The sequence below is a fragment of the Perca fluviatilis genome, chromosome 5 (genome assembly GCF_010015445.1).
Source record: "Perca fluviatilis chromosome 5, GENO_Pfluv_1.0, whole genome shotgun sequence".
NCBI lineage: Eukaryota > Metazoa > Chordata > Actinopteri > Perciformes > Percidae > Perca > Perca fluviatilis.
The window spans coordinates 10,316,687-10,344,636 of record NC_053116.1 but is presented as its reverse complement, the minus strand read 5'-3'; the positions used below and the strand labels follow the sequence as shown (position 1 = coordinate 10,344,636).

At 41.5% G+C, this 27,950-nt stretch overlaps 2 protein-coding genes across 4 annotated transcripts in view; one reads left to right on the top strand and one right to left on the bottom strand.

Annotated features, from left to right (window-relative positions):
- magi3a (membrane associated guanylate kinase, WW and PDZ domain containing 3a) overlaps nt 1-17,889 on the bottom strand; it is a 199,587-nt gene extending 181,698 nt beyond the window's left edge. For all 3 annotated transcript variants that reach the window (XM_039799829.1, XM_039799830.1, XM_039799831.1), the window contains exon 1: nt 17,157-17,889. In XM_039799829.1, coding sequence (XP_039655763.1) covers nt 17,157-17,598 — 442 coding nt within the window. In that variant the 5' untranslated portion in view covers nt 17,599-17,889. The remainder of the gene's footprint in view (nt 1-17,156) is intronic.
- Nucleotides 17,890-19,425: 1,536 nt separating this feature from the next.
- Nucleotides 19,426-27,818, top strand: si:ch73-206d17.1 (tyrosine-protein kinase STYK1). The gene is given in 16 exon segments (XM_039799833.1): nt 19,426-19,477; nt 19,598-19,741; nt 20,478-20,521; nt 20,523-20,652; nt 21,185-21,217; nt 22,379-22,381; nt 22,755-22,957; nt 23,036-23,127; nt 23,302-23,369; nt 23,798-23,844; nt 23,846-23,961; nt 24,046-24,086; nt 24,299-24,396; nt 27,306-27,333; nt 27,336-27,397; nt 27,741-27,818. Coding segments are annotated over 16 exon segments (1,239 nt in total).
- The last annotated feature ends 132 nt before the right edge of the window (nt 27,819-27,950 follow it).

Here is a 27,950-nt window from a genome sequence, read left to right as displayed (position 1 = left end):
CACACACACACACACACACACACACACACACACACACACACACACACACACACACACACACACACACACACACACACACACACACACACACACACACACACACACACACACACACAATGAGGCATATTTTCAGTTGTGATTGAACTGTATTCGTTCTCCGACATGCACTCTAACAATGCAGCCCTATTTCTGATACCGTGGGGGGCAGAAATGTTGCGGTCAAATCAACATAGAGGAAACACTGTGTGAAGAAAGGAAAGCCACAAACACAAACACACAAACACACACACACACACACCGGGACAAAGGACAGCTTTACAAAACTTGGAAAAGTAAGAATAGCTACTTTTTGAGAACTAAAAATGTCCTTTTGATGTTGTGATTACACTTGTGGCTAGGGCTGGGGACTGAACTTCTGACAGGCATCTTGCCTCCTTACTATCGAGTATCAAAACATGCTGCTTCATTCAATACCAAATTGAAATACCTAAGGAGTAAATCTCATCAGCGTCAGTGAGCCAATGAGCCTTCTGCATGCTTGTACCAAGATCTACACGCCGTAGAGGCATGCAGGAAAAACTCTACAGGGCTCACGTGTGTGTGTTGTTGTTGTTGTATTTTTTGAGAGGCTTGACTACAGTGTGTGTCACATAGGCGTAAAAGAGCCGAAAGAGTTTTACCATAATATGTATTGTTGTCATTTCTTTTGGTTAAAATGGATTTTCTAAAATTGGTATCGAAAAAAGTATTGTTTAGGAACCGGAATCGAAGTCACAGTATTGGTATTGGCACCGAAAAAAAACTGAATGCCCTACTCTTCAGTACCGCCCTAATTGCTCAAATGTGGGTATTAAAAGGAATTTAAGCATGGTCCAGTGTCGTGCCTTTCATTAAGGGGCAACAATATAACCTGAAGGCCTGAGATTTAAATAATAAATGCCTTGATGAAGTAGAACTTTTCTTGATGCTCTCCTCACAGGCAGAGGGGACATGGAAACAATGGAAAACGTCTGCCGGAACTAGCACCTGTTGGGAACAATAAACTGGTGGAACTTCCTAGCCGTTCTTATTGTGCTCAACCAAACCAAAATAACTGCATTCCACACATGATCGCCATTCCCAGATAAACACTCAAGCCCTGCTGCGACACATGCGCTGACAACAATCAAGTAATTTATCAAAGCACTATGTCGGATACAAAGGAATGGTATTCCATGACATCATTGCATCAAATTGGTCTTTTTCAAATGAACCCTGGAAAAGCCTAAACCAATAACAAGCAAACATCAGAAAACAGTGTAACAACTGCCCACGGCTGAAGGTTATAGCTAGGGGTGGGTGGGAATCTATACAGCATAGTATTGCGATATTTTCCATGGCAATACTGTATCGATACACAGACGCCAAGTATCAATCTTTTATTATATATGTGTTGGTCAGTTTGTCTGTTTGACAATCCCATTTTGCAGCAATACAATTGAAGTGAGATGAACAAACAGAGAAATGTATCTTTTTAGATATGTTGACAAAGTTTCCTTTTGGGGACATAAAAATTGGGAAAAATTTGAAGTTGGAAAAAAGGTAATACATATTGCAATATATCACAGAATATTGCAATAGGTTTCAAATCGCAACAATATCGTATCGTGACATAAGTATCGTGAAGATATCGTATCGTGAGGCCAACCCTAGTTATCACGGGGACAGGAAATATTAACATAATTTGAAGGCCTGCAGAGCTTATTCGTGCACTCCTTTGAACCCCAGGGGGCATTAGGGTCAAAAGATGATGGACACATTGGTGAAATGTAACTAAGTACATTAAGTACTTAAGTCCAAATTTGAGGTACTTGTACTTTACTTGAGTCTTTTCTTTTCATGCTAATTTCTACTTTTTACTCCACTACATTCATCTGACGGCTTTAGTTACTAGTTACTTTACAAATTAAGATTTTTTGCACACAAAACACATGTAGTTTTTGAAATACTATGTTTTATTATAAATTAAACTACCCAACAATACAACAGCCCACAAGTCCAGCTGACGTGATTAGACCATTAAAGACTTAGTTGGTTGACAGAACTGTTTGGATTGTTTCCAGTTTCTAAAATGGGAGGCTTTTTCTGCATTGAGTACTTTTGCTTTTCCCTGATGATACCTACATACTTTTACTTCAGTAACATTTTCAAAGCAGGACTTTTACTTGTAACATAGTATTTTTACAGTGTTGTATTAGCACTTTTACTTAAGGATCTGAATACTTCTTCCACCGCTGGACGGGAAATATACAAGAAGTGCTGCCCTAATTGACTATGACATAACCTGTTTATCACCTGTAAATGACTATGACATCACCTGTTTATCACCTGTAAATGACTATGACATCACCTGTTTATCACCTTTAAAGCGGGTGAACATACTCCATAAACCAGGACAGACAGAAAACTTAGAGAAGACAGAACAGTGGTTCTCTTCACCGATTCTCTTCAAAGTCTGCATTCCTTTGTCCAGTAGCAGCACATCATATCTGAAAGCTGTTCAAATATTCTGCCTTGCTGCAGTATGTCGAGCTTGAATTGAATGACTGATACCAGTGGATACTCCGAAGATTGCATCACTTGCAACATCAGGATTGCAGAGAGACGCGTCCTACTGCTTACTTCATTCGTGATGTGCATGTGATCTCTTGAGTCAATTTGCTCCAAGACCTCAGAGAGCTGGCGACCGGCAGGCTGCTGCCAAAGCCTCGCAAATGTGTCAGTGTGTGTGTTTAGGACATTATTATAAATAAAAATAAATTAAAAAAAAAGCCAACCACCGTACAACCAAAGCAAACACTCACACAAGTGCAGAGGGTGCAAGTCCTTTTCTCATTTCATAGGCAGAGAGATTCTGCAATTTTCGGTCCTGGGATTGGCTTATTAGCAGAAAAATAAGCCAACGACTTCAGGAGCAGAATACTGAGAAGGCGGGCTGTCAAAACAGATCCAATCCCCGCTCACTGTGAACTCACTAACCACACAAGGCAAAATGTCGTGATTAAGACTGTGCAACGTAAGCGAGACGTCGTCCTCTTGGTGTCCCTCAACTTTTCACAGAGATCAGGCCGCTGGGTACAACGCAGCAGCTCCGGACGCCCGAACAGGGATGAGATTGGACCCGATCGATAACCTGTTAGAGAAGCTAACGGACACCCATGAATTCTAATGAGGACGTTCAGGGAACCTCGACCTCCACAGAGCATGACATCTCACCACAGAGGGAGGAGAGAGAGGACAGCCCATGCATTAATAAACACTGGGAGAAAATGGCTGCCTCCCATGTCCACATCGAGACAAATGTTTCCTCAGAGGAGAGCTGCAAAGATGAATCAATTAAACCATAAGTGGTCAACTATTAAATCAATCGGTAACTATTTTTGATAATCGATTAATCGTTTGAGTCATTTCTTTTATGAAAGAAAGTCAAAGAGACCTCCTGATTCCAGCTTCTTAAATGGGAATAGTTTCTAGGGGTGGGAATCACCAGAGGCCCCACGATACGATATTATCGCAATACTTATGTCACGATACAATAAGGCGATTTTAAATATGGAGGCAATATCCTGCGATATTTTGAAATTTAAATTTTTTCCAACTTCAAATTATGTCTGAAAAACTTTGTTAACGTCCGTTTTATCTAAAAAGATGAATTTCTCCTGATGACCACCAAAACAAAACCTCAACTGCACCATCTAGTCGACTGAAAAGGCAATTGATTTTATGACTCTAGTACAAAAATGTTAAATTGTCATGTTCAATTTATATAATTAAAGATCGATACTTGCCATCCGTGTATCTATATAGTATTGCCACGGAAAATATCGCGATACTATGCTGTATCGATTTTTTCCCCCACCTCTAATAGTTTCTAGTTTCTTCTCTCCTCTGTGACATAATAATGTATAATATTTTCGAGTTGTGGACAAAACAAGATATTTTCACCATTTTCTGACATTTTGCGGACCAAACAACTAATCGATTAATCGAGAATAATTCGACAATGTAAATAATGGTTGGCTGCAGCCCTATTTCAGAGTGACTTTGTGTCAATCCTAGCAGCCATTTGTCTCGAGAGGATTTCATCGGTTTCATCATCGGTCCATATCTAAACTGCATTAAGCAACCCTGCTTTACTGTATGTCCAGTCAAGCTAATGACGCAAGCTCAATTTAGCCAGCGATGACATCTCCAGCTTAACCTGGTCGTCAATTAAACAGCAATAGCAACAGAATGTCTATTTGACTTTTTATTCTACAAAAAGGACAGAGCAAGACATTTGAAAAAAGGAACGAGGTCAGACATGAAATACTCTCACTCCCCTCATGACTCATGCAGAGGTTTGGCAGAAACGACCGCAGTGCTGGAGCCCAGAAAGCAGAAGGGGCCACAGCAGCAGCTGGCTGAGTATGTGCTTACCGTGAAGGTGTGTTCAAAAGGGCGGCTGGGCTTTACATCTGTTTGATATGAGATGTTGTCATGGGCACGAGCAGAATGGGCCGAAATTGATTCTTTGAGGTGGAGTACCTCGACTAAACAGCTGAGTGGGCAGCCCTTGCAGAAGGAGTATTGACGAAGGCCCATCAGCGCGGGCACGGGGCCAAGTCGGAAGCACTACAGCCAGCCAGGAGACCGAACGCTGAGATTGAGTCTTCTCGGCTGATTTATCACCCAGGCTGTAAAGAAAGATCCCAACTGGAGCGACAGAGGAAGTGCAGCTTACACGACAGGCACTTCGTCTCAGTCCTTTCATTACCCTCTACATACTCCTTCAGTGTCACAGAAAAGAGATACGGTAAGGAATATGAGCAAAATTACAGAAAAGGTAGTCTGGCAGAATTCAAAAGTAGGGCTATAGGTTTAAAAAAATAAAAATAAAATAAAAATAATTGAGTTTCCGGTTTCAAATTAAATCATTTAAATGATCCGATATTGATTCGTGAAATCCTGAGATCGATCTTTGAAAGAGGCTCCGTTTTAAAGCTAGAGTGAAGATATTGGTATCATATGAAACTGGACGATCTAAGGAATCCATGTTATGCTAAATAACGCTGAAAAGTTAGGCTTAATTGTGGCCATTTTCACAGATGTATTGTGTAGTGTGTTCATGTTGTATAAGAAGTACATTAATGCAACTGCTTTGAGGTCAATTCCTCATCTCTACATTCATAGGTTTAATAATGCACCAGGTTAGAGGGTTCCTTGTACATTTTGACATCATTAGTTCTCTGAGAATCTCTTTCACATCCAAGCAAAATTGGTAAGGTAACGGAAATATCTTTGATCCAATCGATATTTAATTGACTCGAATCAAAACGGAAATCATACCAAATCGGGACCTTGTGAATCCTCTATTCAAAAGCATGGCAAAGGAAGCACGCTGTCCTCCTCCATAATTGTGTTTGGCCTCAAAAGGCAACCAGAAGTGGAAACTAATTCAGATGTGCCTTAATTTTTCATTATCACGCATGCTTGCACACACACACACACACACACACACACACACACACACACACACACACACACACACACACACACACACACACACACACACACACACACACACACACACACACACACACACACACACACACACACACACACACACACACACACACACACACACACATGCAGGCAGCTCACACAGACTGGTTACTTGCAGACATGATTGGAAATACTGACGGTTGCGGCAAGTCTAGAATAGTAAACGTTGGCCTAATGAAGAGGGGGTAGAATCATTCCAGACAGTCACAACAGGAGAGAGAGAGAGAATCAATACTATTATCATGATTATTGGGACCGTAAATCGTTTTCAGCCCTGAGATTATTATTGCGCTTTCTCGTCTTCTTTATCCTTTCCAATCCTCTGTTTCTTCTCCTGCTATTCTCGCTCCTTCTCCCTCTTCGCCCTCCCTCCTATTGTCTGCACTTCTCCCTCTTTGACCCCATTTTCTTTTCTCTAAACCTGTTCATTTCCTTTGCTCTTTTTTTTTTTTTATCCTCGTTTAAATCCAATACATCCTTCAAAAGAGAATCCTTCTCAGGAAGATTTCCGAAGCAGCGATGAGCCAGCTGCCTCCTCTCTGTCCCCGTTATTGCCTCTGCTGCAACACCACAGGGACGTTTCATACAGAACCAGCCAGACACAGAGTCCCCAAATAGGCTCTCCGCAGAGGGCAGTGAGTGTGCATCTGGAGGAAACTCGGTTCAATCAACTATCAGATAACCTGTCGCCTGTGTCCCTCTATCCACATCTGCACCTGGGTATTGATTCATAACAGTCCATTTCCGTCTCCATTTCCTTTACTGAACCAAGGTGCTGTCTGCTGCTCACAGCTACACACAGGGGGACAATTTATTTGTTAAGCAGATTGTGGACAATCTGTCCTCAAATACATCAGGGTGGTGTATTTCTGTTAAAAGCCCATCTTCTTCATAACCACTTATTGTGTGATTGCAGCTCACTCCAGCCCAGCTACACCCCTGCCATTTGCGTCACACCTTATCAGGATGTCCTTGGCATAGCTCAGTGCAGCAAAGCTAGTGACAATGTAAATGGACAACAAGAGGGGAAAAAAACCCCAGGCAACAGTTACCAAAACAACTGCATCACTACTACCGCTGTGCCACGGATTCACTTTCTCGTACTGTAGTTTAACATGGCTTAATGCAACTACCAGAACACAGATTCTAGCTTCATACGCAGTAGAGGGATGATCATCAACGTTTTTATGCTTCTTTTTTTTTGGGGGGGGGCATTTTTTAGCCTTTAATAGACTGGACAGCTGAAGACAGGAAAGGGGGGAGAGAGAGAGAGGAGGAAGACGTGCAGCAAATGGCCGCAGGTCGGACCCGAACCCTGAGCAGCCGCGTCAAGGACTGTGCCTCTGCATATGAGCACCCGCTCCACCAGGTGAGCCAACCAGGCGCCCACTATATATATAGATTTTTTATTAAAAAAAAATAATAATCTGACCTGCAACCTGCAAAAACCTGCAAAATTGATTTTGAAAATGAAGGTGTGAAAGCTGGCTGGAGCACAGACTGCCACTACTTTTTACTTTCTTTCCATTTTCTCCTCACTATCTTGCATTAGCGGAAGCAACGTGGCAAAAATGCCTTGCCCAAGAAGCATAACTTTTGGGTACATGGAAACATTCAAACACTGAAGATTAGCTCAAACAATGTGCATCTTTTCAGTAAAAAAAAAATAAAATGGATGAGATGTGCTCTGGTCTCAGTTATGTATATGCACGGTTTAAAAGCTGACCTAATCTTAACTCAAAAGGGATGAACAGCTGCAGGGACGACTCGCTGTTACAGGGAGCCCAATTAGGAGTCAAGAAAAGGAAAGGAGGGTAGGAGTCTCTGAGGAAGAGTTTGTGTGAGCGTGTGTGCATATTCTTAAACTACATCGTCCATTTCCGCCAGCAGCCACCTGGAGACATTGCTGCTGACGTCGCAGCACGACCGGTCAGCGAGTAGAAAGAGGCAGTCTTGGTGAATCAGCACGCACTCATCTCCACTGCTTTTAAACATGGCTGCCAAGTTACGGTGCCTGCCAGTGAGAGGCACAGCTCATTTGAAAATGCTATCTTTGTTGCTGGCCTGTTCGTTACCGCAATGCGGCTCTATGGACAGTGTCAGCAAGGTAGAACTGAAGAGGGATGTCCATGTCAATAAACATCTGTGGCAGATTTGGAGAGCTTTGCCTTTCGCTGATGGTTCCAAAACTGTAAAAATGATGCAGGAAGCACTGGATGAGCAATAATATTGGGCACACCTTCATTCTCCTTCATCCTTCATTCATTCATTTCTTTCCTGCGGGACTGACTTGTCTGTCACGCACAGCAGAAGGAGGAGAGAAATGCAAGACAGACGAAAACAGAGGTTTATACCGCTGTGAGAGTGGACTAGGCCAGTGGTTCCCAACTATTTTGGTCTGATATACCCCGACAGTCCTGTCAGATGAACTCACCTACTGTACCCCTTTATCAAATCCCAATGTGTTCCAAATGTATAACACTGTTCATTATCCAACCATGTATATTGTTAATTTTTCATATCATACAACAGAACTGTCAATATTTAGGTTAGTTTGGTCATTAATCGTACTACTACAACTTGGGAGTGAAGCTGAATGTTTCAAATGTTTATCCAGTACTTTTAGCTAACTACTTGAACTGTTCAGTTAGTTATTTTAGCTAACTATTTGAACTGTTTAGTCAGTAGTTTCAGCTAACTATTTGAACTGTTTAGTCAGTAGTTTTAGCTAACTATTTGAACTGTTTAGTCAGTAGTTTTAGCTAACTATTTGAACTGTTTAGTCAGTAGTTTCAGCTAACTATTTGAACTGTTTAGTCAGTAGTTTCAGCTAACTATTTGAACTGTTTAGTCAGTAGTTTTAGCTAACTATTTGAACTGTTTAGTCAGTAGTTTCAGCTAACTATTTGAACTGTTTAGTCAGTAGTTTCAGCTAACTATTTGAACTGTTTAGTCAGTAGTTTTAGCTAACTATTTGAACTGTTTAGTCAGTAGTTTCAGCTAACTATTTGAACTGTTTAGTCAGTAGTTTTAGCTAACTATTTGAACTGTTTAGTCAGTAGTTTCAGCTAACTATTTGAACTGTATAGTCAGTAGTTTTAGCTAACTGTATAGTCAGTAGCTCTAACTATTTGAACTGTTTAGTCAGTAGTTTCAGCTAACTATTTGAATTGTTTAATCAGTAGTATTAACTATTTGAACTGTTTAATCAGTAGTATTAACTAACTATCTGAACTGTTTAATCAGTAGTATTAACTATTTTAACTGTTTAATCCGTAGTTTCAGCTACCCATTTCAGCTGCCCATGTAATAATTTTAGCTATTTATTTCTACCATTAATTCATTACTTTTAGCTAACCTGTTTACCATTCCTGTATTCAGATGTTATAGCTGATATTCTTTTAATCAAATCATAATTGTGATTATATATATATATATATATATATATATATATATATATATATATATATATATATATATATATATATATATATATATATTTTAATTAGTTGAGCTGCTTTACAATCTTTCTATTAGAAAGGCTATTAGAAGAACCCCTGGTTGGGAATCGCTGGACTAGGCGACTGTGAGGTGGTTCAGGGCTGTGAGTTGCAGAAGGAGAAGGCTGCTCCACAGAGGAATGGAGGGATGAAAAACAGTGTCAGAGGCGCGTTTGGTATTCACGGCAGCCGCTGCCGTATGAGGGCTTCAGTGTGCCCAGCCGCTTGCACCGTCGTCCCTCGCCGCTGACGAGCTGGCAGGGCGGAGGGCGGAGAAGTGTGACAGGTTTGGGGAATGAGCCGGGAGAACAGCCAGTGGGAGGAGATGATAGGTGGATGTCACATCAGGGGTACAGCTGCGACACACACACACACACACACACACACACACACACACACACACACACACACACACACACACACACACACACACACACACACACACACACACACACACACACACACACACACACACACACACACACACACACACACACACACACACACAGCAGAGAGAGGACAGAGAAGGGTGCCAGTAACGCTTTGCACTTGGAATACCGATGGCCTCCATGTTAAGAGCTGCAGGAAGAGCGTGAGTGAGAGGAGGAAGTGGATTCAAGATTATTTTGCAACCAAGGACTTTGACTAGAATTGCAACAATTAATTGATTACTTCCCAACTATTAATTACTATTGTATACTTGATTAATCAGTTTGAATCATAAAAGTAAAAGTTCTCTGATTCCAGCTTCTTAAATGTGAACATGTTCTAGTTTCTTCACTCCTCTTTGACAGTAAACTGAATATCTTTAACTTGTGGACAAAACAAGACATTTGAGGACAACGTCTTGGGCTTGGGGGAACACTGATCGACATTTTTCACCATTTTCTGACATTTATTGGACCAAACAACGAATCAATTCATAGAGAAAATAATCAGCAGATTAACAGACAATGAAAATAATCGTTACCCTTGATTGCAGCAAAGCTGTATTTCATTTAGAAATGCTTGACTGTTTTCATGGTCTCTACAGCTCTTTTTTGTGCACTTAAAAGCATAAAGAGAAAGAACTGTACTCTGGTACCTTAGTTGTCTGGGTACAGTGAAGTTTTTTTAACCTTCTTTACGAGGTTTACGTATTCTGAGACAAACCTGCGCTGCACTCTCGTCTCAAATATGACAAAGGCAGTGACTGGAACAGAAGTTCCATTTTCCGCAGGGAGAAGCAGCCGCAGAACCTGAGAGATCCTGACAGCCTCCCCTCAGCTGGTTTAGAGCGGCTTAGTCATAGAAGCAATGACTGCAACGTGGGGGGGGAAACCACATTAACACAGGCTGTGCGCTTACTGCTGTTAACCTCAAAATGACAACACCAGTGAGACAAAACGAAACTGAGATTGCCTATGTTGGAGAGAAAAAAGTCGGAAATTACCTAAAAATCAGAGTAAAAAATGTTATGTAGCAGAGTAAAAAAAAAAAAAAAAAGTTTGATTCTCATTCTTCAGGATAACATAAGACCTGCATGCAAAATGCATCAGCAATGGATTCTGAAAGCAGGAACAATTTTCAATGACCATTGATTTTCAATAATCATTCTGCCTTATAGGTTTCGAACTGAGGGTGGCTTTCGAATGCATCGTTGTTTACTATGTAACAAAGTGGGGTTGCAGTCGTTGGCTGGCTCCAGTGGCTGTAATTCTGCACCAAGGCTGAATTTCAGGAAAGAGACTTCAGATACAGTATTAGGGGACCACTAAGGTCTATATAAAAGAGACTTCAGATACAGTATTAGGGGACCACTAAGGTCTATATAAAAGAGACTTCAGATACAGTATTAGGGGACCACTAAGGTCTATATAAAAGAGACTTCAGATACAGTATTAGGGGACCACTAAGGTCTATATAAAAGAGACTTCAGATACAGTATTAGGGGACCACTAAGGTCTATATAAAAGAGACTTCAGATACAGTATTAGGGGACCACTAAGGTCTATATAAAAGAGACTTCAGATATATATATAAATAAAGGTCTATATAAAAGAGACTTCAGATACAGTATTAGGGGACCACTGAGGTCTATATAAAAGAGACTTCAGATACAGTATTAGGGGACCACTAAGGTCTATATAAAAGAGACTTCAGATATATATATAAATAAAGGTCTATATAAAAGAGACTTCAGATACAGTATTAGGGGACCACTAAGGCCTATATAAAAGAGACTTCAGATATATATATAAAAGGTCTATATAAAAGAGACTTCAGATACAGTATTAGGGGACCACTAAGGTCTATATAAAAGAGACTTCAGATACAGTATTAGGGGACCACTAAGGTCTATATAAAAGAGACTTCAGATACAGTATTAGGGGACCACTAAGGTCTATATAAAAGAGACTTCAGATACAGTATTAGGGGACCACTAAGGTCTATATAAAAGAGATGTCAGATACAGTATTAGGGGACCACTAAGGACTATATAAAAGAGACTTCAGATACAGTATTAGGGGACCACTAAGGTCTATATAAAAGAGACTTCAGATACAGTATTAGGGGACCACTAAGGTCTATATAAAAGAGACGTCAGATACAGTATTAGGGGACCACTAAGGTCTATATAAAAGCATCCAAAGAGCACCACGTCATGGGACCTTTAAGGAAAATGCAGCAAAAGTTAGTTCTAGCACACAGCGAAACTCTCTCACTTTCCGCAACCTCTCGGTCCAGCCACATGTAAAACATCACCGAATGCAGCAATTTCAGATACATTCTCAGGTGGTTATCGAAAGGCATTATGGGAGACTGTAATTTTTTTAAGATTATGTTTTGGGCATTTTAGGCCTTTCTTTATATAGGCTAGCTGAAGACATGAAAGGGGAGAGAGAGGGGGAAATGACATGCAGCAAAGGGCCGCAGGGCGGAGTCGAACCTGCGGCCGCTGCATCAAAGAGCAAACCACTATATATGGGCGCCTGCTCCACCAGGTGAGCTAGCTAGGCGCCTGGGAGATTGTAATTTAATCTGAGTTACAAAAACGACATAGAAACAGACAAAGCAGGTTGGAGGGTGAGTAAGAACACTGAGAAGGTTAATTAAAAGTCTTCATCATAAAAAAGTAACTCCTGGGACATCACAGGTTGCTGATGCAGAACAGTGTAAGAGGATCTGTTGAAGAAAGCCCAAAATGGTGGAATTAAAAACCCACCGCAATTATCTCTCACTCAATTATTTAAGCTTATTGTTACCTGGATTCTTTATGGCATCATTTGTCCCCAGGATTCTTTTTTTTCTGGTCTCTTTAGTAAAAAAAATAGGAAAAAAGGACTGCACACTTGAAAAGAATCTATTAGATCCAAAACAATGACTAAAAATGGAATTCTTCATAACTTAGTGTGCATATATCAGGATAAAAGCCCAGGTGAGATACATCAAGTTTAGTTATTCATAGCTCTCTTTTCTAAATGGTAGATAAAACACTGAAAGCAGCTCATCTTTATCACCTCTCCTTGAGTATTAGGTCTAAGGGGAGTGTGATTTTATTAAAGTACACACTTCTGCAGTTCATTTCTCACCAGATACTGTAGCAAGGCATATATAAGTGCTGTGTTACTGAATACGCTCAAACAGAAATGCTGCTCCGACCAAAAAGACCCCTGGGAATTTTCAAGATCTCATTCATGTTTTGAATATTAAAAAGATGAATGTTACTAAACACAAAAGTACCTATATGTAGTAACTATGAACGTTTTCCTTTAGTAGACATCCGCTGCAACTTTATAAAGAAAGAGCTTCACGCTAGGATAATCCCTGCCCTACTTTAACGTACACTGGCATTGAGTGTGTGTATTAACAATGATGTTTTAGGTTATACGTTGAAATGAAAAGAACCGTTACATAAACCGTAATGCCACTATAGCTCATACTGTCCAGCATTAGAGTGCATGTATCCACCAAAGTTACCTTAAAGTGCTCATATTATGCTTTTTGGCTTTTTTCCCCCCTTTCCTTTATAGTGTTATATATCTTTTTAGCGCATGTTATAGGTTTACAAAGTGAAAAAGCCCAAAGTCCACCCCAAAGGGACTTACCATCTCCAACAGAAAACACTGTTCACAAACTGCTCCAAACAGCTCTACTGTAGTCCAGCCTTTACTTCAGAGACGAACATGGTCACTTTGTAACACACGTTATAATGCTCGCCTAGCTGCTAGCGTGGCACGCCCTCATTCTGACTGGCTAGTAGTCCTTACCTAGCTACTGCGCATGTGCGACTCCCAACAAAGATGGAACAGAAGTGAGATGTCTCACTCTGTAGCTAAAGCAGAGAGCTCAACACACAGGGTGAAAAGAGGAGCTGCAGCAATGTGCAGTACGACAAAAAGATGGTGTTTTTAGAAAATGAAACCACGTAAACCTAATCTGGTACAACCTCTAAATACAATTATGAACCTGAAGAAGAGCATAATATGAGCACTTGTTGACATTTCATCTGTTTTTGTTTTAGTAATTAGATGAAGTCTAGAAGAAGAAGATGAATCATTTATTGTCATTGTACAAAACGAACAACGAAATTTTAGAAGCAGTTCACCCAGTAACAAATCTAAATCTAAAAAGACAAGAAATAAATAGTAAAACAACAATCATAAATAGAAAGAAATATACACACTAAAAGTACTAGTTATTGCACATGGTCCGTAAGTGAAGGTGTTAGTGAGTGAGTGTGTGTGTTCAGTGTGTGTAACTTTACATGGAAGAACGCTTAACACCACAGTAAACACTTTGACCTGTAAGTGTTTTTCCATCTGGATCTTGCCTTCATAAACACGTTCATATACTGTGTTTGGCTATAATCTCTGGAGTGGCGCGGTAAAATGTGAGAGCCGTTGTCATCTCAGCATATTGCTATCATTATTTATCTTTCAGGCTTTCTGAGACAAGGTAAAAGGGTTTTGAAAAGCCTTTACCCAGTTGCCCAGTATGTGAAACAAGGTTGCTCCAGGACCTGACAGCTAAATGCTCCATCCATTTAGCTTCGTGAGGCAAAAACAAGCAGATCTAACTCCTTTTACAGCATTAATCAATGAGCTGCCCACTCACATGTCTGTAAGCTGCAATAGGTATCTGTATCACTACGCCTCTACTCTCAATCCCCCCCCCCCCCAAGGTTACTGCCTATTGCCTTGCTCCTCTCTATGGATGGGTGCTGCATACTGAGTGCGTTGGCTGGTCTGGAGCCAGAGGACCACTCCAGGCCAACTTCTGTTTTCTGTCCCGACAGTGCAGCGGAAGTCTCGAGCACTCTCCGCTGCGGTGAAGGCCCATATCATGTTTGATTTAGAAGCTGCAGACAATATGTCATGGCAGGTAAGTAAAACGACGAAGGAATGTAAAATTCTGAAGAAAGGTTGTGCAATTCTTTTAAAGATTTTGTAGATTTACTGAGAGGATTAGGTGGCTAGTGCAAAAGCACAAACTATGTAGTATGCTGGTGATGGAATCAGGTTGGGGGAAGGGTACTACCAAGGCAAAGTGAGCATCAGAGTGAACTATAGAATAGAAATATAGAATAGAATACGTTTTATTGTGAACTTTTTCACAACTCACCCTCAGTGGTACACAAATAAAATGATAGTACCCTTATAAAGGCAAAAGACACAGAATAAAAACAATAAATATAGTAAATACAATAATAAAAAAAATTATAGAAAAAGTCTGATATTGCACATTTGTATTGAATAATGTAGCAAAGGGAAGAAAATACCAGAGATGAGCATGAATGCCAAAATGTGATGATAAGGCATAATCGGCTGAGGGGAGAAGATAAAGTAAAGACAAACTAGGCAGAAAGGAGGGAGAGTGAAAAGATTCTAACAGGGCAGGTCAGACACACTGAAAAAATATGCAACTTTTTTTTTTTTTGCTGTGTTATGCAAACACAGGGCCCACGTGCAAAACGGTGCAGTTTCTTTGGAAATGGACTCAAAAGAATTCCCTAGAATTTACTCCACTACTCAGTGTTTAGCCTTTATCCTCATCCCCAAAATGTCCAATCTCACGAGAATACAAGTTTACATCCACACTGGTCGGGCAGCATCTGATCCGTCCATCAGCCACCTCATCTTGGCGAGGAGCAGCCATCAATGATGGATGATGCTTAAATTAATCATGAGCAAGGAGACAGAGATACAAACACACAGTGAGGGCCCGGGGGGGGGGACAGAGGAGCCTATGGTAAGCAGCCTGCACACTGTCAAAGTGTGGCTCAACATCACTTAACATACCCCTAACATTACATAACACAAAGAAAATGTTAAAACACAAACTTGAGTCTAATGTGCAAACACAAGGAAACTCAAGATTAAAAACAGACCGACGTGTTTTAAGTGCTTAGGGCTGCAACCAACCCGTATTTCCATAGTCGATTAATCTGTCGATCATCTTTTCTCGATTAATCGATTAGTCGCTTCGTTCATAAAATGTGGGATATGTGGATCAGTGTTTCCCAAAGATGGCGTCCTGAAAGATATTCAGCTTACTGTCACAGAGGAGTGAAGAAACTAGGAAATATTCACATTCAAGAAGCTGGAATCAGAATTTTGTTTTTATTTTTATAAAAAAAATGATCCAAACCGATTAATCGATTATCAAAAATAGTTGGCGATTAATTTAATAGTTGGCAACTTATCCATTAATTGACTCATATCTTCGCAGCTCTAGAAGTGCTACAATTAGTCATTGCATTGAACGCTGTTTCGACTACATCCACCCTTATTAACAGGTGAACCATACCGTACTGTACGTGAAGCAGAAGGACCAATCCGCTTCACAGAAAACCCATAATAACAAATGCCTGACAGTTATGGTGTCAAAGTGTGCCGTGTCACCAGGCTGGCACAGCATCCTGGGGATTTAGGGATATATGGGCCTAGCTAATTCAATTAGGACTCACCTTAACGCAAGCAGACCAACACTGTCTAAGCTGGCAAGGCATAACAAATCCCGGCTAAGTGTTTGCAAAGTACCACACTTAGCAGTGCCTCCATCAAATCCATCCATCCACACAGACGCACACACACAAACACACACACACACACACACACACAGACACACCTTCTGTCCCACATGACTAGTAGAGTTTGACTGTATACTTTGGCACATTTAACACACCCATTAGGCATGCCTGTGAGCCACAAAGGAGCACAAACTAATTGCTAGTAAGTCAGGTAATAACACACACACATAAATCCAATCAGTAGCTTTTAGCTGAGCTTGCAGACAGGAAAATTGCAATGACATTAAAAGCTGCGTGTTGCACCTTATGTGCCTGAATGAATGTTTTACATAGCGTACACAACCACAGAGCAGGACAGGCAAAGAACATTTACACACCGAGTTTAGAAAAAAAAAAAAAAAAAGGGCTGCGAGCTTCAATGACTAAAGGTTGTACTGGGCACTACGAACAAGCGTGCTCCAAACACAACACAGCAGGTCTCTCGCTCATGTTGTTTGGCAGGACTGTACAACAGCAGAAAAAGCAGCACTGTGGGAAACGTTCAGTCTCCACGGGAATGAATAGGAGGCACGCAGATGGACAATTTAGATATGCTTAAACCAGCCTGAAAACACACATTTGACCTGCAGAGTAGCTGCCAAATGTGCATATATGACTGCACACACTTCTGATCCATCGACACAACGCCCTACAGGCAAACAGTGGCTCGTGTGAGGCTGCGTACCCCCCCCCCCAAGACCCTCCAATTGATCCATACTTGTCTCACCTGTCCTAAACTTGTCAATCTTTAAGTTACAGCGCTGTAACCATTTCAAAGCACAACATGGCACGTTTGTTTGTGTACATGTTGGGTGGGGAGAGTGAGAGGGGTGTGTGTGTGTGTGTGTGTGTGTGTGTGTGTGTGTGTGTGTGTGTGTGATTCAAATACACACACATTTCAAAGCACAACATGGCACGTTTGTTTGTGTACATGTTGGGTGGGGAGAGTGAGAGGTGTGTGTGTGTGTGTGTGTGTGTGTGTGTGTGTGTGTGTGTGTGTGTGTGTAGATTCAAATACACACCTGGTTTCACAGTCTTGAGGCGGATGGGCTCCCGAAAGTGGCGGATGACAGCCAGTGTGTCTCGGTTGGTGAGCCCGCTCACCGGCGTGCCGTTCACCTCCAGCAGCACGTCCCCGCTGCAGGGAAACCTCCCGGCGTGACAGACCATCGCCTCCGAGACGGTGTGTCCGAGGTGGGGGAACTCCCCCAGCTCGGCGCCGCCTCGCACCTCAACTACCGTGGACAACTCCCCGGAACCACTCCACGACACGGTGCACTCCTGTACTTTAGTGGACCAGTGCTTCTTCTTCTTCAGTGTCTTGGACATTGTTAGTAGCTCTTGTGAACCTGGGAGGGGGGGTGGGGGTGGGATGGGAGGGGGGGGAAGGGGGGGGAGAGTCCAAGAACGATTGTCCTTCAACGCAACACCCGCGCGATCTGCTCCTAAAACGCAATGACGCATGGGAAAATCATTGCAGGTTAAGAGAAGTTGAGGCTAATTTCTTGTGTTGTATTCCATTCCAGGGAAAACAAATGTTTTGGGGCTTCTTTTTTTTTTTTTTAGATCAAACTCCCTCTGTTGACGATCGATCCTTCCATTGGATTACTCGAGCATCACCTAGTCTGCGACTGGGGATGCGAGAGGAGACTCTGCGTCAGTGTCGCATTGAAGCGGAAAGTGCTGGTTCTAATGCTGGGGCGTCTCGATCCCACACACCCAGTGTGTTCGCAGCTTCCTCCACGCCGTTAAACCCCCCCCCCCTCCACCCGGTATTACAGCGCAGGACGGATCCAGTGAGCCCCAGCCACAGAAAAAAAAAATAAGCGTACTAGGCTACACAGTATGTATTCCACTTAAGACTTCAGAAAATGCCAAACTGACTGCACAGAACAGAAAACTTATTTAAAAAAAAAAAATAATAATAATAAAATACGGGGAAACTTCAAAAACTGTTAAAAGGAGTAATTCTCTGCTCAGTGACAGCTCTTCGTCCAAGTCCACCGGAGTCAACTTTGCTCTGCGCACCTGTCCGCCTCTCCTGCCCTCCTCCGCGGTGACATCAGCGAAGGCAGTCCCTGGAAACGGAAAAACAATACCTGGCCCTCCTCTGAACCGGGCGGTTATCTGAGCCTTTCCAAACAGAAGCCCTGCTTCTTGTTCTCCGCTACACGCTCTGTGCTCTCCCTTTGGGGTGGTATTTATTCTCTACTTAAAAAAAAAAAAAAAAACTACGCAGCAGCGGCACGCAACAGACGGGATCCGATTAGGCTGCACTCCATAACTTTTTGATCTTTTTCCGTGTTGCTTTCCCGATTGCAGGAGCTTCTGTCCAATCAGAGCTTAGGGGGGGGGCGGTCCTAAAGCCTTCTCCGTTGGAGGGAATGGCGAGAGGCGGGGCTTCTGGGATTGGGAAACCTCTGGATTTTGTTCCCATGGTGTGTGTTTAGTTCAAGGCGGAGCTCCCGCACCGGGACACGTCTTTTCACGTGGGAAATGTTTGTTTGTAACAGTCGACCTACAGTTTTGTGTGTAATTGGTTCTAATGTGTTCACTAATACAGTGGACTGCAACTTCTGCGTGATTCTTGGGCTTTATTGTGTAGTTTTAGGTCCATGAAATGCAATTTGCAACCTTTCCTGCTCTCAGGACTGAGGACTCTTGTTGGGAGGCCCTTTCTTGCACAAGTCTGCCCTCCGGTGGTTGTACGAGAGTCTGGCACCTCATTCCAAGCACCTATCTAAGCAACACTGTACTCCTATAAAATAACATTTCCTTAAAACACACAGAGCTATTGTGCTTCAAATAGACTAACCACACACCAGAACATCCATAACCAGCATCTGCACTTTTACACCCACTTTGTTTCCTTGTTTTTAATGGTTTTATCTGTTTTTACTCCTACTTCTAACGTATGGTATATTCTTCTGTTTTATTGTCTGAACACCTGTTCATGTTTTCATTTCCGGGGATTTGTTAATGATTAACATTCAGTCAACTTTCAGACTGACCTCTACTGTCAGCAACGACGAAGCAGAGCCCCTTTTTCTGAAATCAGCTGATGACACCCTTGTGATTGTGATTTTTCAACTTGCTGCTGCAGTTCATTTTTACATTATAAGGTTTGGAAATAAATGATGTGTTGGCTCGAACTATGTGGCATCAGGTGTAAGGTAGGAAAACTTCAAAGTAGTTTGTAGCAATTAGACATACATGGTTAGATTTTTTTTCCATTTTCAGTTACTTCATAGTTTTACTTTCTACGTGCCATTTGTCTCATATATGTGAGGAATGCCAGCTGCTCACTGTGGATGTAGCAACGACACCTCGCTCCCCCTGTGCTGTAAATTGTACACATGGCACTTATTGCATACTCATGTTATTGCCTACTCCTCTCCTCTTTCTTATTCTAAACCTGCTTCTTCTTCTTCTTCTTCTTCTTCTTCCTCCACTTATTGTTCAGATGAGGAGTCCGCGGGTCCACTTGCTGTAATTATCATCCCTTGTCTGTTGGCTCTGAGCACAGTTTTAGTGGTAGCTCTGATTTTCTACAGACGCCACAAGAGCAAACAGAGAGGACAGAGCACCTTAGCTCATTTTACAAATGGTACGAGAGTAAGGTATAAGAGATGAAAGTAACTGCCCAAACTGTGGTGCTGATAAGGAACCTTAATGCATAGGTTGTTGAGACTGCAATACAATCAAAGCTCTTTGGTTTGGTGTACTGTAACAATGATACACATTAATATAACCATTCCACTAACCCCACAAACATGTATCTGTACAACTGCTGTAATGTATCATCGAACAGTGAAAATATATTTATCTCACTATGGTCACAAAGAAGCTAATTATGCAACAACTGGATTGCTGTTAATACATCTACAAAGAAAAAATGATCACTGAAGCAATTGAAATGATTAAGTTAGGAAAGATAGCCTTTAAACTGCAAGAGCGATATGGAATATGGGCACCAGTTGAAGCACTCTTCATGTCAATATAAGAGAAAAAAAATGTAATATTGAGAAAATGAAAATATGATTTTGGATGAGGCGCCACGGGTAATAGCAGTTTGGGTTTGAATTACAATGGGGTTCAGGGTGTGTTGGTTTGATATTATGTAGGCTACGAAATGTATGCGATTTATGTTGAAATGAAAAAGAAAAAAAAAAAAATTATATATATATATATATATATATTATAATAATAATAATACTACTAATAATAATAATAATAATAATAATAATAGGTATTTTCATTAGTGCCCAAGAGCAACACCAGGTGCTAATATATCACTAGCTCACAGTAGACCTCCATCTGCTGTTGTGTTTGTTTTTTAACAGGCCAGCAGAGTGTATCCCTGACCGCAGCTTCTCTAAGCACCCCAAAAGGTCCAGGCAGCTTTGTGTCCCTGGGAAAACCCTGAAGAGTTTGTTCTTGAGGGACTGGAGTTTTGGCAGACAGGTCGCCATGGCCCCATTGGTAAAGGTCTGCTGAAGAAGAGAGACGGAGCCAGCGGTGGAAGAAGTATTCCGTCCTTTACTTCAGTAAAAGTACAAACACCCCACTGTAAATATACCGTTACGAGTTAAAGTCCTGCATTGAAAAGGTTACTTAAGTAAAAGTATGTTAGTATCATCAGGAAAATGTACTTAAAGTAATTAAAAGTAAAAGTTGTCAATGCAGAAAAATCCTCACATTTTAGAAACGGGAAACAATCCAAACCGTTCTGTCAACCAACTAAGTCTTTAATGGTCTAATCATGTCAGCTGGACTTCTAGGCCTATTATTGTTGGGTAGTTTAATTTATAATAAAACATTTTATAAACTACATGCGTTTTGTTTACAAAAATCTAAATGTGTAAAGTAACTAAAGCTGTCAGATGAATGTAGTGTAAAAAGTACAATATTTCTCTCTGAAATGTAGCGGAGTAGAAGTAGAAAGTGGCGTGAAAAGAAAAGACTCCAGTAAAGTACAAGTACCTCCAATTTGTACTTAAGTACAGTACTTCAGTAAATGTACTTAGTTGCATCCCACCACTGGACCGAGCCTCTTCTGCCATGGTGGTTAAGTCCCTCCGGGGTACAGCATCAGTCGGTCATAAGGCCAGGATCATCTGAGTCTTGTGTGCAATAACCGTAAAAGTATTTGAAGAGATAATGGTGTTCTCAGAGGGAGAGCGGCAAGATACGCAGTAAAAGACCAAATTAAGAACAAATAAGGTGGTTCATAGGGCTGGGTTAAAATAATCAATTCGCCAATAAAAATCAATTGTTTGAGTGATCTAATATGGATTAATAAAATCCGAATCGATCTTCTATAAATGTATGCCTTTTTACCATGGATGTGCAAGTTACAGTTATAGTATTTCAAAGTGTTTGGGGTTCAATTCTTAATGTAAACATTAACCTAGTGCATTATTTAAAAATAAAAAAATTGAAGGTTGGTTCTTGCTTGTACAATTTACAGCATTAGTTCGGAGAATCTCTTGCAAGCCAAATTGGTATTGTAACTGAAAAGTCCCTGACCTAATCGATACTGAATCGAAAAATCGTGACCTTGTGATTCGGGATGTCATTGGATACCCAGCCCTAGTTGATCACTAACCCTCCGTTTTTTTCACGCTAGCCTGGAAATCCAGACCCAAATCGGAAAGATTAAGGGTCTGGCGTTGAGTAATGAAAATGGCCCAACTCGAGGGGCGGCACCAAGCATGCATTTGAAAACCTCACTGCACGCAATTGGATAACACTACAACCAATCACAACAACGGCGTATCCAGAGGCCCATACGGTTAGCTACCAGCTGAGCTAACTGGTAGATTAAACTGTCGTCATCCGTTTAGCTTGCCTCTGGCCCGCCTATCTCAGATACACCGATGTGATTGGTGCAGCTCGGCTCCAAGGGCATAGTTAATGAGCATCATTACTCAATGCAAGAGCGACTCGCTGAGCAAATTCAAATTGTGCTCTCACGAGAACTCTGGATTTCCAGGGTACTTCCAAGGGGGTAAGCTTCTCCTCGGAACACGTAGCTCCTATGGCGCCATTTTGATGCTAACAAGCCATCACCTCCCGTTAGCATTCCATTGACCGCCATTCATTTTGGCGCCACTTTGACAGCGAATAACCTTATATCTGAAGCATTTAAAGACTCTATTTGTCCATTGTTTATTTCTAAAGAAACACAACAATGTATAAAAGGCTCCATTACCTTGTACCTCACGTTATGGCTCCGTAGCAGACGGTTTTGTAAAAATAGGCTAACGATTGTGTCATAACCACGCGAGTTACTGTCGCACAGTAGACAAATTACCGTACAGTACAGGAGAAGCTCGCAGGCAGTTTCGACTCACATGAGCTGTTTAAGTTTAATTACTAATGTTAACTAGCATTTTAGTTAGCAATAATTAGCCAGTGCCCATGTTATCTCCTTACATATACCTACGCTCTCCGTCTCTGCAAGATTGGGAATGATTGAGCTACCAGAAGACTTCCAACTTTCAGACAGGTTGCTCACGTCACATCTACGTCTTCGAGCTCAGTTTGAGGCTGCTCAGTAACGCTCAGCCATCACCGGAAAAGTGCTTCTAATTCACTTAACTGGTCTCCGTCCAGAGTAACGGGATCTGTTGGTCCATTTGATATATGTCAATGGGTACTTCCACACACACACCACGTGTGTAAACATGAGAACGTGGTGCGGATGTTGTACTGTCAGACCAAGCGTCCGCCCATGTATCTGGTCGTAGGTGGCTACAGACCAGGGAACCTCCTTCACTTCCTCTGGATGCTCAGAAATGGAACGTGGTACACAGCTTCGGTTAAAACCTGAACTTCTATTTAATGACACATGCAATCTCCAATTCCTAAATTAAGCTTTTTTTTTTCTTCCCTCTAGAATTCAAACATTGCAGATCCATCGCTGAACTTTTGAGAGGGGTCAGTGTTTCTGGTGGCAAAGCAGGTTGCAGCTGGCTTGGCAAGTCACTTGTTCATAATCCCAACAAACTACTAAATTTAGATGGTTTTGCTCTGCTTACGATGTCAGTCTGTACTGCAGCCGGTCATGATGAACCACATACCAATATCCCCCTGCCCCCCCATGTTTCTCTTGAATTCTTAATTAATATTTCAAACAAAGATTAATATCTTGGCCTGTAAGAGGTCAGAGCACAGGCTGGTGCATGGTGATATTGCAGCCAGGAACATCTTAACCCTTGTGTTGTCTTCCCGTTGACCAGGCAACTTGTTGCATTCCCAGGTTCACTACCACTGGATTCACCACTAACATCAACTTATTACCGCTAGTTTTACACTTTTTTTTTAAAATTCATAATCAGTAAACCTCATTTATATGAAATTATACCTCTGGAGTTAAAAATAATCTGAAATTATGAACTATTTTGACAAATAGTTACAATTTAGTGGATAATCACAGACTGTCAGTTCAGTCAGGATACTGTTTAGAAAGCGAGAGATTTCACAGTTTTTTTCAAATGCTATAAAAATTGAATAAGACACCCAAAATTCAATGAAAGTAGTGAACTGATCCTAAATTTGACCTGCGATGAGTGTTGTATGTAACCATCAGTGTTATTTTCGGGGTAATTTGGTTGAAACAGACCCAAATTTCTGATGCGGAAACTTTTGAAAACAGGAGGATTAATTGGCCCAGGCCTCTGAGCCCGGGTGTCTGGGCTGGGCGTTAGCATTTGGAGGACGCAGAATGGATCCACCAATTAGGCAGAGGGCAGCAGAGGTGCCTCTGAAATGGCAGGCTCCAGAGAGGATCATGATGCAGCTCCGTATCGACAGGAGCGACGTGTAAGGGCAGAGTTAGGGCTAGGAAAACCGAAACGCATAAAAACTAGAATTAATGAGTCAAAACAAACATTTTCTTTTCCCTAGGTGGTCATTTGGAATCTTACTGTATGATCTGATGACATTAGGTAAAGTTGCAGTTCTATTATCTGGAAGCAAATTATTTAAAGCGTCAGTATTTGCGCCTTTGCACATCTTAGCATCTTTTAAATGTAATAACTTTTACAATGTGTAGTATTGAATCGTGACAACACCCAGTTGTCATTGCACATAACCATTAAAGTCACATTTATTTCATTCAAGAATTCTTCCTATTCAGTCTTCTTTGTTTTGATCTCAGGCTCTCCTCCATACCCTGAGCTGGAGCCTCGGTCTGGGCTTCCGAAGCTACAGGGCTCTTATCGAATGAAGAGACCGGAGAACTGTGGAGGACCTTTGGAAGTAAACTTTTAACAAACAGGCCGACTTAACGTGGGAGTAACATACCGTCTGAATGGAACACTGGAGAGCTGACTCAATTGGTGTCAGCAAGGGAGGAGACGCAGCCAGCAGATTGGCAGTTAAAGCGGAGAGTTTTATTTCCAGAAGGCAGATTCAACGTGTGGGTATGAGTTTTCTCAAACAAAACTCGTTAACAATAAATCCAAACATAAACCGTTTGCATTAAAGGTCCAGTGTGTAACGTCTGTAGTTAATTATCAAAATCTGTATTGCCCTTCACAAACTTATCCTTTTTCATGAATATTGACCACAACCATCAATTCCAAGTATTCCTATTAGCTTGAAATTTTACATTTGCGCTAGCATGAACTGGGGTAGGCGCTCCATATTCATGAGCCGTCTTGAAATACGTTAGCCGGTAAGGGACATACAGGACATACTGCGCCGACTTTCGCGTTTTCGACTCACAGCTGCTGCTAATGGGTATCGTCGCTTCCCGGCCCTGGCAAGTTTGAAGAAGAAAACATGGAGGACCACACGTATTCAAAATCCAAAATTTCAGGAACAGGAGTCTTCTTCTTCGCCCAGAATAAGAAAACGATATTGAAAAGAGCGAGAGACCAGCGTCGCCAGAAAAAAAAGTGAACATTAGAGCTGCTTTGGACGCACACACCATCCCAACTAGTAAATCATCCTCCGGACCGCTGCAGTCTCCTTTTCTTTCTCTCTCCTTTTCTTTCTCTCTCCTTTCCTTCGGGAGGCGCGTGTGCCCACTCGACATGTAAGCACTCCAACAACCACGGCTGATAGACGGCATTTTGTACACCTTCGCCTTTTTTAAAGCGTGAAGGCTACCGTAGCTGTAACTGAACTGCGTGGAGAGAGAAAGTTGATTGCGATATATGATCTCAACGATAGATGGGAGAAATTCCTACACATTGGACCTTTAAGGACAACCAAAGGATTTAATAAGGACATTTACTTACCGGATGCACACAATGTGGCTCAGGTCAAAAGGAGAGAACAAAGGGAGGAAGGCTGTGTATATAGCCTCTAATTAAGTGGACTGATTGCACCTGAAGGGGGCGGGTCCTCCCTCACGCAAGAGTGTTTGATCATTGACATATATATATAATGGACCAACAGACCCCGTTGCTCTGGACGGAGACCAGTGAAGGATATTAGAATCACTTTTCCGGTGATCTCTTGCTTTACTGCGCAGCCTCCAACTGAGAGAGACAACGTAAATGTGACGTGAGCAACGTGTCTGAAAGTTGTAAGTCTTCTGGTAGCTGTGCCAAGAGAAACCTCAATCATTCCCAATCTTACAGAGACGGAGAGCGTAGGTATATGTAAGGAGATAACATGGGCACAGGCTAATTATTGCTAACTAACATGCTAGTTAACATTAGTAATTAAACCTAAACAGCTAACGTAAGTCGAAACTGCCTGCGAGCTTCTCCTGTACTATACGGTAATTCCTCTACTGTGCGACAGTAAGTCGCTTGGTTATGACACAATCGTTAGCCTATTTTTTCAAAAACGTCTGCTACGGAGCCATAACGTGAGGTACAAGGTAATGGAGCCTTTTATACATTGTCGTGTTTCTTTAGAAATAAACAACGGACAAATAGAGTCTTTAAATGCTTCAGATGTAAAGTTATTCGCAGTCAAGTGACATAAAAAAAAATGGCGGTCAGTGGAATGCTAACAAGAGGTGATCGCTTTGTAGCAACAAAATGGCGCCATCGGAGGTTCGAGTTCTGAAGCGAAGCTTACCCCCTTGTGTTGGATTTATCCTCCCTGCCTCAGGTGTGGTCACGTGGTGGCCTCTGCTTGGGAACTTTTAACACCGTCACTTGCTGCAGTGTTAGCAATTGAGTCAACTTATACACATGAACGTTGCATTTTCATTGAAATACTCCTCATGAGCTATTACAACCAAAAGTAACTGCATTTATATGGTTAAAGAAATAGGCCTATTGGGAAATACAAGCTTTCTGGCGAAGATGAGAAGATTGGTGCTACTCTCACGTCTGTCTGTAAATATGAAGCTACCGCCTGAGCCTCCAAAACCTATAGAGCCGCCCAAGACGATTTTGATTGGTTTAAAGAAATGTACACAGCCTTTTCTCTTATCCTAGAATGTATCTGTGGTGTAGCCAGAGCTCTCGGAGAGGTTACTGAAGGCCACCTGAGGTTCCACTCATAGACGCTTGGAAAGGGAGGGGTGAGTCAATTGGTTGCAATCTGCAACCTCACCCCCCACACTGGTCCTGACCAAACAGACATGAGAGTGCTACCTTCTCATCTGACTTTCGGCAAGAAAGCGACCGTGGGTATTTCCAGAAATGGCAAACTATTCCTTTAACACCGATCTGTTTTAAATCCCTTTTGTATGCTTTTAGCAGTGGTAGACTGTAACTAAGTACATTTACTTAAGTACTGGACTTAAGTACAAATGTTGAGGTACTTGTACTTTACTTTGCTACATTTACAGAGAGAAATATTGTGCTACATTGTACATTAATCTGACAGCTTTAGTTACTAGTTACTTTACACATTAGGATTTTTGCACACAAAACTGTAGTTTATAAATTGACGATGTTTATTATAAATTAAACGACCCAACAATGTAACGGCCTACAAGTCCAGCTGAAGAGATTAGCCCATTAAAAACAGAACTGTTTGGATCGTTTCCAGTTTCTAAAATGTGAGGAGTTTTCTGCATTGAGTACTTTTGCATTTAATACTTTAAGTACATTTTCCTGATGATACCTACATACTTTTACTTCAGTAACATTCAATGTAGGACTTTTACTCGTAACGGAGTATTTCAACAGTGTGGTATTAGTACTTTTACTTAAGTAAATGATCTGAATATTTTTTCACCGCTGGCTTTTAGCTATGATCTGATGAAGTACTGCTGGATGTGGAGTTCAAAGACCGACCTGCATTCTTGGCCATCATGAAGCTGTTGGAGTCCTCACAGCATCTGGCGATTATTCAATTTTATTTATAGTATCAAATCATAACAAGAGTTATCTCCAAGACACTTACAGATACAGATAGAGTAGGTCTAGACCACACTCTATAATTTACAAAGACCCAACAATTCCAGTAATTCTCTCAAGAGAAAGCATTTAGTGTGACAGTGGCGAGGAAAAACTCCCTTTTAGGGAGAAACCTGGGACAGACCCAGGCTCTTGGTAGGCGGTGTCTGACGGTGCAGGTTGGGGGTGTGATGAACAGTGGTAATAATAGTCACAATAAAGATAATGGAACTATGACTAGAAATAGTTGTAGTGGTTCATGGCGTAGCAGGGCACTGCAGGGCATAGTGCACTACTAAAGACATTCGTGTTCCTGAGGTCACAGACATATCGGAGTATAACAGAAAGGCAGGACTGCTCTCATAGGCTCATGTGCTACCAAAGATGGAAACACCCACTATTAGGAAACAACATATAAAACTGATTATCCCTAAGATTGCAATTTAACATCCGCTGAGTACTGTTGAATGTCCACCATTGAATTGGTATTTTCATATG